The following is a 15,364-nucleotide window of genomic DNA, read 5'->3' on the forward strand; positions in this document are numbered from 1 at the left end:
TAAGTTTATCTGAGAGCTGCCTATTTTTCAGTCCTAACTGGATGAGCCAGAGGAATTTTGGCTTCATATGCATTTTTACTATCTTTGCACTACTATGAGGTCGCTCTTGACTTATTTTACAGACTGGGAAGCCATGGGTCAGCCCCTTGCTCAAGGTCAGACGGCAGATGGCACATGGGACTGAGCTTTGTCCTGAGAAGACCACTGGGCTGAAGACGAGCGATAAATTCCCGACTCTACAGTTTTCCTGGACTCTACCTTTCTCTTTCATGAAATGAAAAGATACAGGAAAGGCTCAGAAATACTAGCCCAGAAGTACTCTCTCTAGACTGGAAATGGAGTGGACAATGGAGGAGGTGTACTCACGGGGATGGGCAGAGCAGTGGCAGCGCTCAAAAGGCCAGCCAAGACAAGAAATTGCATTCTGAAGGAAGAGTCTGGAATTGAAGGGTTGGAAAATCATTTTAGTTTTTTTCTAAGTCCTATTCCTGTTGTAAATAGGCTGCTTAGAGGGGTTGAAGCAGTGGTCAAGCTCAAGTCTGCCTCCAGATACAGGTTTTGTCAAGCTTAGACTAATGCTTTAAAAAACTTTGAATGGGACGCCTGGGTGGCTCAGTTGGTTAAGCAGCTGCCTTCGGCTCAGGTCATGATCCCAGCGTCCTGGGATCGAGTCCCACATCGGGCTCCTTGCTCAGCAGGGAGCCAGCTTCTCCCTCTGCCTCTGCCTGCCATTCTGTCTGCCTGTGCTCGCTCTCTCACCCCTCTCTCTCTGATAAATAAATAAAATCTTTAAAAAAAAAAAAAAAAACTTCGAATGCCTTTAGAGAAGACATGCATTCTCTGGCTGATAACGTTGCGTACAATTCCTACTCTTCCCTATAATCTCACAGTTCAACCTATACCTGCTTGGTCCCTGAAGTTATTTGAATTTGTAACCTCTACCCACCAATCTTTAAACACCAGCGTTTCATCATGCTTAGTATTGGGGACATATCATCACTGGCTCAGATGAGATTTTCTTCTTCTTCTTCTTTTTTTTTTTTTTTGATTTTATTTATTTATTTGAGAGAGAGAGAGAGAGAGAGAGAGAACAAGCAGTGAGGAGGGAGGAAGAATGGGAGGTAGAGAGAGTGAGAAGCAGATTCCCTGCTGAGCAGAAAGCCGGATGTGGGGTTCAACCCCAGGACCCTGGGATCATGACCTGAACTGAAGGCAGACACTTAACCCAAGTACTCCTCAAATGAGATTTCTTATATAATATACAAATAAATCCATCTTGAGCTTCTACCCACATGAGACTTACTAGACCTTTACATAGGCTGGATGCTGTTACTGACAATTATAATTTCTCAAGAAGAAAACGATAGGGGGAAAATCTTATAAGGCATAGTGGGTTGATAGACAATAGTACAATATGAGTAAATATGAGTAATTCAAAAACGCAAATCAGTGTGGTCTTTACTGGCCAGCAGATTCAGAAAGCAAGCATTTTTACTGTCTTAAATCACATTTAATTCAAATTGATTTACCATGAGAGTTTCAAACCAAAAAACACTGCTCTGGAATTGAATCTTGAAAGAAAAATCAAATTCATCACCCTCTCATTAAGACTTCACCAGCGTCTGAAGCAAGGTATATCTCTTTATAAAAGTCACTCATCAACTATTTTATATACATTTATTTTAAACTCAACTATGACTTATCTTTTTTTTTTTTTTAAAGATTTTATTTATTTGTCAGAGACAGAGGGAGAGAGAGTGAACGAGCACAGGCAGACAGAGAGGCAGGCAGAGGCAGAGGGAGAAGCAGGCTCTCTGCCGAGCAAGGAGCCTGATGTGGGACTCGATCCCACGACCCTGGGATCATGACCCGAGCCGAAGGCAGCTGCTTAACCAACTGAGCCACCCAGGCGTTCCAACTATGACTTATCTTCATGCTAATTTACTTTACCTGAATTAGGCAACTTATTTACCTTTCTCGTCTTTTTCAGGTTTCTCCTTCTCCTTTCTTCCTTTGAGATCGAAACCCTTGAATTTTCTTCTTCGATCAGTGGGCTTGTTAGAAATCATAAGTTACCCGACACGAGAAAATTTTACCTTCTTTGACCTAGTGCAATAGCAACAGAATATACCGTGTATCTTTTTAATTACCTTTGCTTCAAACGGCCCTCGGAGCAACGAAGTCAAGGAGCAGTGTGATCTTCTAGGATCTGTATCCCCATCTAGTATTTAAGTCGTATTACTAATGCCTTTATGGTCATGGGTAATGTGAGTCACAAGATTTAAAGCTAAACTGAATAACTAGTTTCAGACTAGAAGTCCAACTTCTAAAGTATCTCACACAGAGATAGGGCTTAACGACTGATGACAGAAAATAACTTCATCTTCTTGGTTGGGATTAGAGGAATGTCTTTATCACAAACAAACCACAGTTAAAAATTGTGACCACAATGGGGCACCTGGGTGGCTCAGTGGGTTGAGCCTCTGCCTTTGGCCCGGGTCATGGTCTCGGGGTCCCGAGATCAAGCCCTGCATCGGGCTCTCTGCTCGGCAGGGAGCCTGCTTTCTTCTCTCTCTCTGCCTGCCTCTCGGCCTACTTGTGATCTCTCTCTCTGTCAAATAAATAAAATCTTAAAAAAAAAAACTGTGACCATCAAGAATATTAAAGTATGTCTACAATATATCATGTAGGGCAGCAATATACTAGGGAGACTTAATGGACAGAAAATTTAAGGTTCTAAAATTTTTTATTATTAAGTAATATTTGTCAGCCCAAAATGACCTTATTTTCAAATAAAGCATTTTAAATAAACAGGTAGTGTCTTTATAATTAAAATCACTTTTCACTATTCTAAAACATTTAAAGTGGTAATTTAGTTCTAATTAATACCTCCAAATATAATTCCACAGTTCCTAACAAATTTGTAAATTTATGACTGTAATTAAGACTTCTCATGTCATTTCTCTGAAGCTACAAATAAAAACATTCTGAATTTTGGAATAATTTCTAAACTTATTTCTGTAGTTGGAGAAAATTATATATAATATTTATATTTTGATTAATCAAATTAAACTTAATTATTTAGAAATGATGGGTGTGCTGTGGTCTGGTTAAGAACGAGTAACTCGGGGGGCCTGGGTGGCTCAGTGGATTAAGCTGCTGCCTTCGGCTCAGGTCATGATTTCAGGGTCCTGGGATCGAGTCCCACATCGGGCTCTCTGCTCGGCGGGGAGCCTGCTTCCCTTCCTCTCTCTCTCTGCCTGCCTCTCTGCCTACTTGTGATCTCTCTCTGTCAAATAAATAAATAAAAATCTTAAAAAAAAAAAAAAAGAACAAGTAACTCACAAAGCTAAGAAAATAGATAATATGATTTTGAAGTTAATCAGAGAAAATTATCCTGTTAAAAAGCGAGCTTTTCCAGGAGTTCCTTCAGATGAAATTTCTTGGGCAGATTCTCTCAGTGACTCTAATAGACAAAGCTCTTAACAACCACGATGACACATTTTTGATTATTTAAAAAAAAAAAAGACAATTGCATTGATTAGCTTTCATTTCAGATAGGAAAATATGTACCAAAACCCATTTTATTTTCTTTTAAATATTGTTAAGTAGAATATAGAAGGTGTCAGGTTCTTTTACTGCTTTGGTTCAGACCTTGGAAAAAGCTCTATCATGGTGTCTTATTATTTTTGCAATCTAGCCTTTACTGTATTAACAGTTATCAAAGAAGAAAGAGTTCAAATGAAAACACAAAATTTCTCTTACCACCGATTTCTTGCTATCAATTTACAGTAGTAATATTTATCTCTGACTACATTGGACATTAAGACACCTCAGAGCTTTTATACTGTCTGCATTATCTTTATATTATTTTATTTTGAGGACACAAAATGTGTAGAAATTTTATAGGGTCCCCTTTCCCTCCAACAGCTGCATGAAAGTTAGAATTAGTTGTATTGAGCAGTGCATAATCATCCATATTTTAAGCTGAACTTAGTAGAAAGCACTTGAACTTATTTCTTTTCCGTTTAAATTTACAGCACGACAAAGGACATTAATAAACATCTACCATTTAGCAACTGAGTATTTGTTTCCCATAGGAAACATCTCCCCCAACCACACTCACTTCTTTAAAGTAGTAGGATCTAGGAAGCACAATTATAATTTGATTTGAAGGGTGAGTTCTGAGTTGGTCTTTCACATATGGTTGTTTAAATAAATGACTAGAAATAAATTTGAGTAAGCATTTAGATTTTTATTAGGACATCAAGATACTGAAAATAATACACCTTAACAACAAAAGAACATGATACCATTTTCTTGAAGTATACATGATATTATGGACAAAATGACAAAATTTTCTTCAAGTTTTATAATTAGTAAGTATCTCAAGTGGATGCAGAGAGTGATGACTTAAACTCCTGTTCACAAACAGTACACAGTATTTTGCATACGTTGACTTTATTTAAAGTTTTATTTCCAAAGCTAATGTTAAATGCTTGGTGCATACACTGTTAGCAAGCAATTACTCTCATTGTCTTCTCATATATTTTGCTAAATATAAATCTACAAGTATTGCAGCTGCATATATTTTCCGGAGTGGTCAGGAACACGGGAGGATGCTGGAATGTTTGAATTCTCTCAAATCTTTATTCAAAATAGGAGGTTTTCATCTATGTCTTCTGTAAAAAGCAAAAACAAAACAAAACACACTTTCAGCAAATAGCCAGAGTAGTAATATAAACAAATAATGTCAGAGCTAGGGGATTAGAGAAACCATCTAATAAGACTGTAGGATGGATCTTGACCCTGGTAGGGGATCAGCATCACCTGTGAAGCTTTTAAAAAGATACCATATGGTTTCAGTTATATGTGGAATCTAAAAAACAAAACAAATGACCAAACAAAAGGCAGAAATAGAGAACGAACTGATGGCTGCCAGAGGGGAGGGATGGGGAGATGGGCAAAATGGGTGAAGGGGAGTGGGAGGTACAGGCCTCCAGTTACAGAAGTCGCAGGGATAAAATAAAATAAGTCACAGGGATAAAAGGTACGATGTAAGGAATACAGTCAATGGGACAGTAATAGCTTTGTATGGGGACGGAGGGTAGCTACACTTGCAGTGAGCATAATGGTAACACACAGACTTGTTGAATCCCTATACTGCACACCTGAAATTAATGTAACATGATGTGTCAACTGTACCTCACTTAAAAAAAAAAAAAAGATACGCCCTCAAGCTGTTAGGGTATGGAGTTGACCACCCCTCAATTAGACAGGGAACAACTCTCGATAATGCAAGTCACACAGCGAGGCTTATTTCCAGCTAGCTGGGGTCCAAGTATCTGCCCGGCACAGCAGGTTTCAACAAGGACCCCGAGCACTCAAAGCCAAGGGTTTATATAGCATTTTCAAGGCACTTTTTCATAGCTACATACATATCTTGCGCCCCACTTTGACAGTTTAACTTTCTTTAACCTTTTGCCACCCTGGTGTCACCCTGGAGCCATCCTGGCGATTAAGTGAGATTTAGGTATAGAAGAAATTTAACTTTATTTACATTTCCTTCTGCCTCAGCCTCCTTCAGTTTTATGGTGGGGAGGGTGACCTCGAGATACTGAGCCATTTGTCTCTGGAAATTTGGGCCGTTGAAAAATAGCCTTTTTATTGTAAATCACCAGGACTTTGGCAAACCAAGGGAGACTCCTGTCTTGCAGGATTGTGATCTCTGCAAGTTAACTATTTGTTTTTCTTTAACATTTGGTCCCTGTGGCACCACCACCTAACCTCCCTGGGGGTATATGATTAAGTTGTTTTTTCAGGTTTTAGCTACTTTTTCTTATCTCAAGTTACGTGCCCCGTGAGGGCTGGCTGGTTAGGAACACTCAGTAAAATGGCTTCCCGGCCTTCAGGATGGCCATTCTTATGCTAACTCACTCTTACAGTGCAGGGTGCCTGCTTTTGCTTTGTCAAGATGGCTGTACTTATCTCAGGGCTAGACTAGAGGTGGGTACAGTTTTGTTTTTCTTGGCCTCCACACCTGAAGCTGGTTTCCAGGACTTGTTTTTAAGTCTCCCGGGGGAAGGGGAGCAGGGACAATAAAATAGGTCCTTACAAAGCCTTAACCCTGGCCTCCTGAATCAGAGTTTCCAGGGATGGACCAATGGCATGTATACATTTAAAAAGCTCCATTGGTAGTTCTAATGTAGGGTTGAGAAGCACTGATAAAGGCCCAGCCAAGAAAGAGCTGAGTATACTAACCTTCAAGGATTGTTAAAACATAATAGAAATAAGTAGAAGTATAGCGCCAATTAAATCCAATTTCCAACCAAGTAATTATTTTTTGTGCATGCACAAGAGTGAGTTAGAGAGAGAGAATGCACATACCAGAGTCAGGCGAGGGGCGGGGGCAGAGGGTGAGGGAGAGAGAATCTTAAGGAGCCCTCACAGCCAGTGTAGAGCCCAACACGGGGCTCGATCTCACAACCCTGAGGTCATGAACTAAGCTGAAATTGACAGTCAAATGCTTAATGGACTGAGCCACCCAGGTGCCCCTCGAATGGGTAATTATAAAAGAAGTTGTTGCCACACCTATGGAAGAAGACAGCATCCCTTAGGGGTTATGAGACCACTCCTTCCTACGTGGCCCACCCTCACTCAATAATTGTTGAACAAATACTTAAGCAGATGAACTTGGAGTATATTAAACTAATACCCTGTCTGGAACACCAGGTAATTTTCCTGCCCGATACAAGTCTGTGCCTAAGAATAGGAAACATTACAAACTGTGGCATATTTCTTTTGAACAATGGCTTCATTTCGTAAAATGGACATTTTAGGGTGACTACTTGTAAATTTACTTACTGTTGTGCTCATACTTTTTGTCTTCTTTTAGTTGTTTGGATGAGAGATGTTCCTCCTGCTGACTTTAGGCTAATTCTCTGCCTGTGCCTGGGACCTCTTCTGACCTCCAAAATTCTCCCCTAATTTTCCTCTTTTTCTTGTTTCTTCTACCTTTCCTTCCTCCCGGGGCCCTTCCTATTAGCATTTAAATATGCTGCACATCCAGCCTTGAGAACAGCACCTGGCTCTGTGTGGACTATCAGTAAAAAACATCTGTTGAATGAATGAATGGGCCAGTACTCAAGCTTATTTTATTCCCTGAAGTGCTTCTCTCAACTTTATATCCCTCTTTAGCTCTATCCTGCCTTCAAACAGCCACTCTTTACCATTTCTCATATATTCTTTCTCAGTCTATAGAACCTGGCTTCCATCTCTACCATTCCTCCAAAATCGCTCTTACTAGGGCCACCCAGGATATCCTTAGGTCCGTGCAAAAGGAATATTCTTCTTAGTCTTTTATCTTGACATCTCAGCAGCATCTGGAACTGTGATCTCTTCCTCCTCTTCAAAAACCTCCTTTGACAAGGCGCTATCCTGTTTTCTTTCTTCCTTTCAGGAGACTTTTCATTCTCTTTTGTGAGCTCCTTCTTCCTCCTCTATCTGTCATCCAGATGTTGTTCCTTGGTGTTCAACCCTAGAGCCTTCTCCATGTAACTCAACACATTTTTCTTGGGAAAGCAATTCCCTTCTATGGTGCTAACTACTTTCTGTATGCTCATAATCCTCAAATATGTAGTTAAGTTCCAAAATCCCATCTTGAAAAGCTGACCCATGTATTTCTCTATCAACTGCACATTGTCTCCCACGTACTTAAAAGTTCAACATGTCATAAATGGAAGTTATCATCTTCCCCAAATCTGCTTCTGTTCTTGTGTTTTCTATCTCTGCGTCTCTGTTCCCCTGCCTGGCCTGAGCAGGGAACCTGAGTGTCATACTTCTTTTCCTCTCAATTTCTCTACTGTCTGCTCCCTGCCCCCACATATTTCTTAGCAAACTTCGTCTTAGATATATAGATATAGATATAAAAATATCTATAGATATAGATACAGAAATATCTATACACCGTGAATATGTTTATATTCTTGAATATACCTAGAATATGTTTATATTTTAAATACATCTTGAATAGGTTTCCTTCTTTTCCCCCCCACTGTAACTGCCCTAGTTCAAGTTCTCATCAACGATGCCTGAACTTACCACAAGTCCTCTCAGCTCTTCTCGGGCTTCTCCACAATGTAACCAAAAGAATCGTTCTTAAATACATATCTAGTGAAATCACTCCCTTGTTTAAAACACTTTCATGATCCTCCAGTACTCTTAGGATAATGTCTTTAACTGGGTTAGTTGGACATGCATGATCTGACTCGTTTGCTCTGTTGGTCTCACTTGGAAGGTTCTTCTGAAGATTAATGTGGATACACGGTATGTCATGGGCACTAAATAAGTAAGACTCCTTCACCTTTTAATTAAGCCTCATTTTTACACATAAGGAAAATGAGACTTGCTGAGGTTAAGCGGTATGCCTTAATTCACATAGCTAGTGAATGACGGAGCTGGAATATCTGAGTACATCTAGCTCAGATAAAAGTCAGTTAAAATTCAGGAAAACACTGGCTAAAATTTATCTCATCCTTCTGTGGATTTCTCAGCCATGAGGGAAGGAAGGACGTGCTTAGAAATGTTTAGTTTTGTTTTCCCTAGCTACTTCCCAAAGCAGTAACTTGTTTACTTATTCTGACTGAATATTAAATATCTGCTTTATTGGTTGACTATGTGATAATTCTTTCCCTGCTTCAAAATAATGTAATCATGGCCAAACCACAGTGAACAAACAAGATCATTAGGAGCTTTTCGAGTCACTGAAGTCTAAGCCCTTCCGGCTCCTCCCAGACAACCACCCTGCCCAGAGCCTGAGTGAGACTACACGCTGAAGAGCTGCCAGAAGTTTCAGAACAGTGAAGCACAACTGATTTCCTTAAATAGATGGCCTCTGTTCCAGTTCCATCACTCTGTTAAAATCAAGTGCAATATTAAAAGGCATACACAAATATGTCCTGTCCCAGCTAAGTTTTCCCCCTCTTGATAATGGTGGAGTAGAGGGAGTAGGGTGGGGTGGCTCTACTTGGGTGTATTTTGTCCTTTTTTAAAAATTTAAACTCAATTAGTGAACATAGAGTACAAATAGTACCTCATTAGTTTCAGCTGTAGTGTTCAATAATTCATCAGTTGCATATAACACCCAGTGTTCATCACTTCATGAGCCAGTTACCCCATCCCCCTCCTACCTCCCCTCCAGCAACCCTCAGTTTGTTTCCTAGAGTTAAGAGTCTCTCATGGTTCCTCTCCCTCTGATTTCTTCCCATTCAGTTTTCCCTCCCTTCCCCTATGATCCTCTGCACTATTTCTTATATTCCACATATGGGTGAAACCATATGATAATTGTCTTTCTCTGATTGACTTATTCCACTCAGCATCATATCCTCCAGTTCTATCCACATTGATGTGAATGGTAAGATTTCATCCTTTTGGGTCGGTGAGTAATATCCTATTGTATATATATACCACATCTTCTTTGTCCATCCATTTGTCAATAGACATCTGGGCTCTTTCCACAGTTTGGCTATTGTGGACATTGCTGCTATACACATTCAGGTGCAGGTGTTCCTTTGGATCACTATGTTTGTGTCTTTGGGGTAAATATCCAGTAGCGCAAACGTTGGGTCATAGGGTACCTCGATTTTTAACTTCTTGAGGAACTACCATACTGTTTTCCAGGGTGGCTGTATGAAAAGCCCACAGCGAATACCATTCTCAATGGGAAAAACTGAGAGGTTTCCCTAAGGTCAGGAACACACCAGGGATGCCCACTCTCAGGGGCTGTTCAACATAGGACTAGAATTCCTAGCCTCAGCAATCAGAAAACAAAAAGAAATAAAAGTGCTTGGGATGTCACATCCATATCGGCGAAGTAGAAGTCAAACTCTTGCTCTTCGCAGAAGACGTAATACTTTATGTGGAAAACCCAAAGACTCCACCCCAAAACTGCTAGTTTCAAATTCTGTCCTTTTTAACACAGCAATTAGAAAAGGCAGTTTCAGCTATTTTTAGGAATATATTTGAATTTATAAGTACTGTGCTTGTAGATGTTAGAAAGGAAATTGGTATTATTTATGCAGGTCTCAGTCTTACTAGCTTGTTAATTTCCTATCAGTGTTAACAGGATATAAATAGTATGTCATGGCCCACCTCCAAGAGCTCCTCCCATATTATAGCAGGGTTGTCTGTCTGACCAACAAAATATAGAAGAAGTAATGTATGTTACTCATGCAATTAGGTTATAAAAGACATTATAGCTTCAGTCTTGGATTCTCTCACTCTCTGTTTTCTCTCTGATCACCCACTCCGGAGGAAACCAGATGTGGTGCTGTTAGCAATCCCATGGAGAAGACCACATGGTGAGGAAATGAAGCCTCCCAACATAGTGACCATGTGGGTGAGCTTAGAGCAGATCCCAAGCCAGAACCATCCAGGTAAACTAATCTCAGATTCCCGATCTTGGAAACTGTGAGATTTTCAGCTTCTAAGCTTTAGAGTAATTTGTTTTGCAGCAATAGGCAACCAATACACAACAGTTGGTGCGCACAGAAATACACATTCTTTGCTCATTACAATTGTGTTTATTTCACAGAACAAAATTGCAGAAGAAAAGAGCTAAGCTTTTCTGCTTACCTATTTATCAATAAGTCAATTCTCCTACTCTCAGCTCTTTTCTTTAATATCAAGGCATTCTACATACCATGAAGAATATTTTTAAAGTGAAGGTCACACACGTTACCTTTTTGGGAAATTCTGACTTTTGATGAACTTACTTTTCTTTATTGATTGGCTGGACATTCATCCTACTTGTATGTCGTGAACATATGTATAAAACCCTTGCTTTAGAGATTTGATGTTTACTGTTGATTTACATTGTGCAAGTGGTTCTGATTTTTCATTTTTTGAACATTTTTCAAATCTTGGTCATTAAAAACATGTTTGCTCATAAAAATCAGCCTTAACTTAGGAAAATAAAAGGAAATACATTAAGACATAAACTAGCAAAACAAATGTCTAAAATAAGTTCCTCCATCACAGGAGTAAAGAAAGAACACTTTGATGATGATGATGATGATGATGATTTTATTATCATCATTTATATTATTATCATTACAACTACTATTATTTTTGTCATTGAAGATGCAGTCATGGATTAAAGCACAATATCTGGACACATTCTATTGTGATAGGAGGCCCAGTCTTTAGTGTATCCATTATGAATTCTAAGATTTTTCTGACATCTCCCACTGGCAGAATCAGACTTGTTCTTTTACTCTTTACCTATGATTTTTAGAAGTTTGGACCAATACTCTGGTTAAGAAAGGATATAAAATCCCTCCTTTCTCAGATGGGTAGCCTTCTGATATTTGGCACAGCTCTCGGGATTGATGTCATTTTCTTTGGTTTAGCCAACTGCTAAGACTTCGACGTATCATAAAAAGAGTATCGTAACGGAAGTAGGCAAGAACCTTGCCATGAGAGCGTGTGCACCAAAGGAGTCCTACCTGTGGTGCTGCCACCTTCCTGTCTGGAGGTTTCCATCTGAGGATGCTGCAGGACCTCTCTAGGAGGGCTGCAGGGCTTAGGGCTCTGCTGGAGAAAAGGACACCCCTTTCCCCAGGCTGATGATGAATTTACCTTCTTTAATTCCAAAGCAGTGGCCCCACTCCATCAGGGTGATGTGCTTATCCTTGTTGGGGTCACACTCCTCAAAGAAGCGGGTTATGCAGTGTTCCATGGGCACCAGAGATGCTCGCAAAGGAGCAAGCTCAGAATGAGTCAAGACTCTGCAATAAAGTGAATGACACTATGTTAAAGAGTAGTTTATATATTAAAGCTAATCTTTAGGATAACCAAGGCGTTTTTCTTCCACAAGGTTGATAAGTAGGCCAAGTAAATAGTACACTCATGAAAAACTGCAAATGAAACAAACTATTAAGGGGTAAGATAGACAGTGCTTGGGATGTCACCAGGTTTCCTTCCTCGCTAGAAGTATCCTCCCACCATCTTAAATTTATAGGGATGCCCCCACCAGCCATCACGTTTGTACAACCTGGCTCTTACCCACTGACCACAGCTGATTGTTCTAGGTGTAGGCATTTGACCCAGGTCGGGCCAATCCCAAGATTATCTTGGGAATTTAGGATCAAGAATGAGAAAGAATTGAAGGAGTCTCTGTTGCAGGCTAGGTCTTAACACCTAAACGTGGGAACCGTGGTGTGGCCATATTCTGTTCTTTTCAAAACAGTTTTGTGTTTAGACACCTAACCACATATTTTTGGGATTGCAGTGTTCTAAATAAGAGCTGGGAAACTTCTAAATTTGTTTAGAATTATCTTCGTGCAGATAACTAAGACATTATGTCAGGGCGATGACCTAGTAATGGAAAGGTAAAGAGTTTTTACCTGTCCATAGGATGTTGGTCGAGTTCACCAAACTGCCAGTGCACAGGATATACATACATGTGGTAGTTTTTCTTAAAGTCCCTTAAGAGAAGGTCAATGGAATGGTCCCCAGCCAAGAGCCTCTTTTCATCCAGGTAAATTTTCTTGACCTGGTATTAGGAAGGGAGAAAATCATCAGGGAATCAGACAAGTGTAATGGAATTACCATTTGCTAAACTTTACTTACAGAGTAATAGTGACATGACAGAGGAAAATAGGCCCAGACCATCATATGAGACAAAATAAAATACTTTCTAATCAACACTATTGATTTTCTTAGTTCTACAGAGAATAACAGCTAACATTAAAAGAAAGAAAAAAAAAAAACAAAAACCAAAACCCCACAACCTGTGGTTTTCAGAAGAGATTTAAGTATTTTTTGATTTTTCTTTTAACCAGATACTATTCATCACAGTAGGAAAAGGTTTTAATGAAAGGGGCTGAACTGACTCACGCAAAATTACTGATTAGTAAAAAGTGTTCTCTTTCCCCTGGTGGCATACTCCATTCTTAGTTCTTTGTGTATTTTTGTCCAATGTGTGCTTACAATCAGTCTAGCTGTTGTGTGACAACACTTGGCCATTCTCATTAGAATTTCTCTGTTTTGTATCTAATGCTCTCAAGGTTTTCATGATGATGTATTAAAGAGAGAGGACAGACATTATTTCTAGGCAATTCATGTAATACTCTCAACTTGTGATGTTACTCATGAACTAACTGGAAGCAATTTGAATAGAATGTCCACTTATTCCCAGGGCCTTCTCCACCAACCTTCCTCCTTGTTATCATGGATGAACTTCCTGTGCTCTGAATATAAGCCCGACCTTTCACAGGTGCTCAGGAGCCTGCCTACCCCTTTTCACTTCTTCAAGAACACTCAATGGCAGCTGGGCACCTTTTCTGCCCCTCATTAGTTTTTCCTTCTTTACTGGATTACTGGAGAGGCATACAAACGTCCTCTACCATCTCCCACTGGTAGATGGGACTCATACTCCCTTCCATCTGCCCCCCCATTTCACTTTTCACCTTTATAGCAAATGCTGTGAAAATATTGTCTGTATTTGCTGCTTTCACACCTTTTCTCCTTATTCTCTTTTGAACCCTGCCCACTCAGGCTTTTCTCCTCTCCATTCTGCAAAAACAGCTTCTGTCAAGGTCAACTCTGGGGCCACCACATGCCAGATCAGTGGCTCACTCAGTCCCCATCTTAGAGCCTGTAAACAGCATTTGACACAGTTAATTCACAGCTTCCTTTTTGCTTAACTTTTTCTTCAGAGCATGTTTTATCCCATCTGCTTTTCTTACACATATGTTTGCGTATTTATTTACATGTTTATATATGTGCATGTATGTTCATATTTGCAATATGTATATACATACATACATCTACACACACACACACACACACACACACACACACACACACTCTTAATTGTTCAGAGTCTCTTTGTCTAGAACGTAAGGTCACAAAGGCAGAGATTTTGTTTGGTTTACTGCTGTATCTCCAGTACATAAATTAATTCCAGGTACCTAAGTTGCACTCAATAGCTATTTGATGAAAGAATTTTCTCTGAGAACTTCTGGAATAAATATTCTAAACTTTAAAAACTTGCTATATTACTGACTTTGCAAGTAATATAGCATAGTAAGGAATTTCTCTTATACCATAAATCTGTATGGCCTAGGAAGGCAGAAAATATGTTTAAATTTAAATACTATGTCTGGCCCTGAACTTAGAAATGCTGAATTGAGGTTTACTTTGCTCAACCAGCGCTTGCTCTGGGCGTGAGTTAAAGAGTCCTTGCTCGGGCCACCGCACTTTGAGTAGGAATGGGGTGGTTTGGCTATGTCTCAAGCCTTGTGGCATGAATGGTGACCCCTACTATTCTGTTAGTACGAATGAACTTACCAGGTGCGGGGGGAGGCAAAGTGGGCTCTTGCTGATATGCAAAGGGAGGTAGGTCTCTCTTCCCCCACCCACACATCTTTTTTCCTCAGACCCTGTAGGTAGACACTTAGGGATCTGGCCCCCGGATGACTTTGGATAACTTACTTTATTTCTCTGCTTCTCGTTTAGATATCCAGCATGTTCAGGGTTTGCCTCATAGAGCTGCATGAGGATATTCTTGAGCCAGTCTCTCATCCTTAGGGGAAACTGAGTCACTTCAAAGTCTGTACAAATAGGAATGGCTGTTCCAAGAGGAAAGAAAAGGGATTTTTTAAAAAGATTATTTATTTATTTGACAGAGAGAGAGAGATAGCGAGAGAGGGAACACAAGTAGGCGGAGTCAGAGAGGGGGAAGCAGGCTTCCCGCCAAGCAGGGATCCAGTTGCAGGGCTTGATCCCAGGACTCTGGGACCATGACCTGAGCCAAAGGCAGACGCTTAACGACTGAGCCACCCAGGCGCCCCAAGAAAAGAGATTTTAACCTTTAGGTTAAAGGTTACTTTAACTCCTATCTTAAGGCAAGTCGTCAAAACAGGAAGTCTAACAACAGCCGGTGGCCGAGCGCTCCCTCACTGTCTTACCAGCACAACAGTGTGCTTAACCATGGCGGCCAAGCAGGACTGCATAGCGTGCTTTATAAACACCCCAGACACGGCTTCCAGTCAAGGAAATTCTGATGTGATTGCTTCAGAGTGGAGCTTGGGCATCAGGATGTTTTAAAAGATCCAGAGAAAATTTTGATACACAGGCAAGGCTGAGAACCACTGTTCTAGAATCAGAAAGTGGGCATGTAGCAGTAGAGGACACAAGAACTCTTCATTAGGAGAAAAAAGACAAAAATGGAAGTTAGATTATTCTGTGGTAACAAATGATGTTCCATCTCAGTGGCTTAAAAGAACAAAGGGTTTGGTTCTTTTTCTTAGTTTTATTGAGATGTCAGTGAGTTAAGTTCAAGCTTACTGTGTAAGTTCAA

At 40.1% G+C, this 15,364-nt stretch overlaps 1 protein-coding gene across 1 annotated transcript in view; it reads right to left on the reverse strand.

Moving 5' to 3' along the window:
- Positions 1-4,234: 4,234 nt before the first annotated feature.
- Positions 4,235-15,364, reverse strand: part of SPARCL1 (SPARC like 1) — a 48,690-nt gene continuing 37,560 nt past the window's right edge. The window contains exons 8-11 of the mRNA XM_032332834.1: positions 14,497-14,633; positions 12,405-12,553; positions 11,638-11,786; positions 4,235-4,682 (exon numbers count right to left, since the gene is read on the reverse strand). Coding sequence (XP_032188725.1) covers positions 4,654-4,682; positions 11,638-11,786; positions 12,405-12,553; positions 14,497-14,633 — 464 coding nt within the window. The 3' untranslated portion in view covers positions 4,235-4,653. The remainder of the gene's footprint in view (positions 4,683-11,637; positions 11,787-12,404; positions 12,554-14,496; positions 14,634-15,364) is intronic.

The sequence above is a fragment of the Mustela erminea genome, chromosome 2 (assembly GCF_009829155.1).
Source record: "Mustela erminea isolate mMusErm1 chromosome 2, mMusErm1.Pri, whole genome shotgun sequence".
In the NCBI taxonomy this organism is placed as follows: domain Eukaryota; kingdom Metazoa; phylum Chordata; class Mammalia; order Carnivora; family Mustelidae; genus Mustela; species Mustela erminea.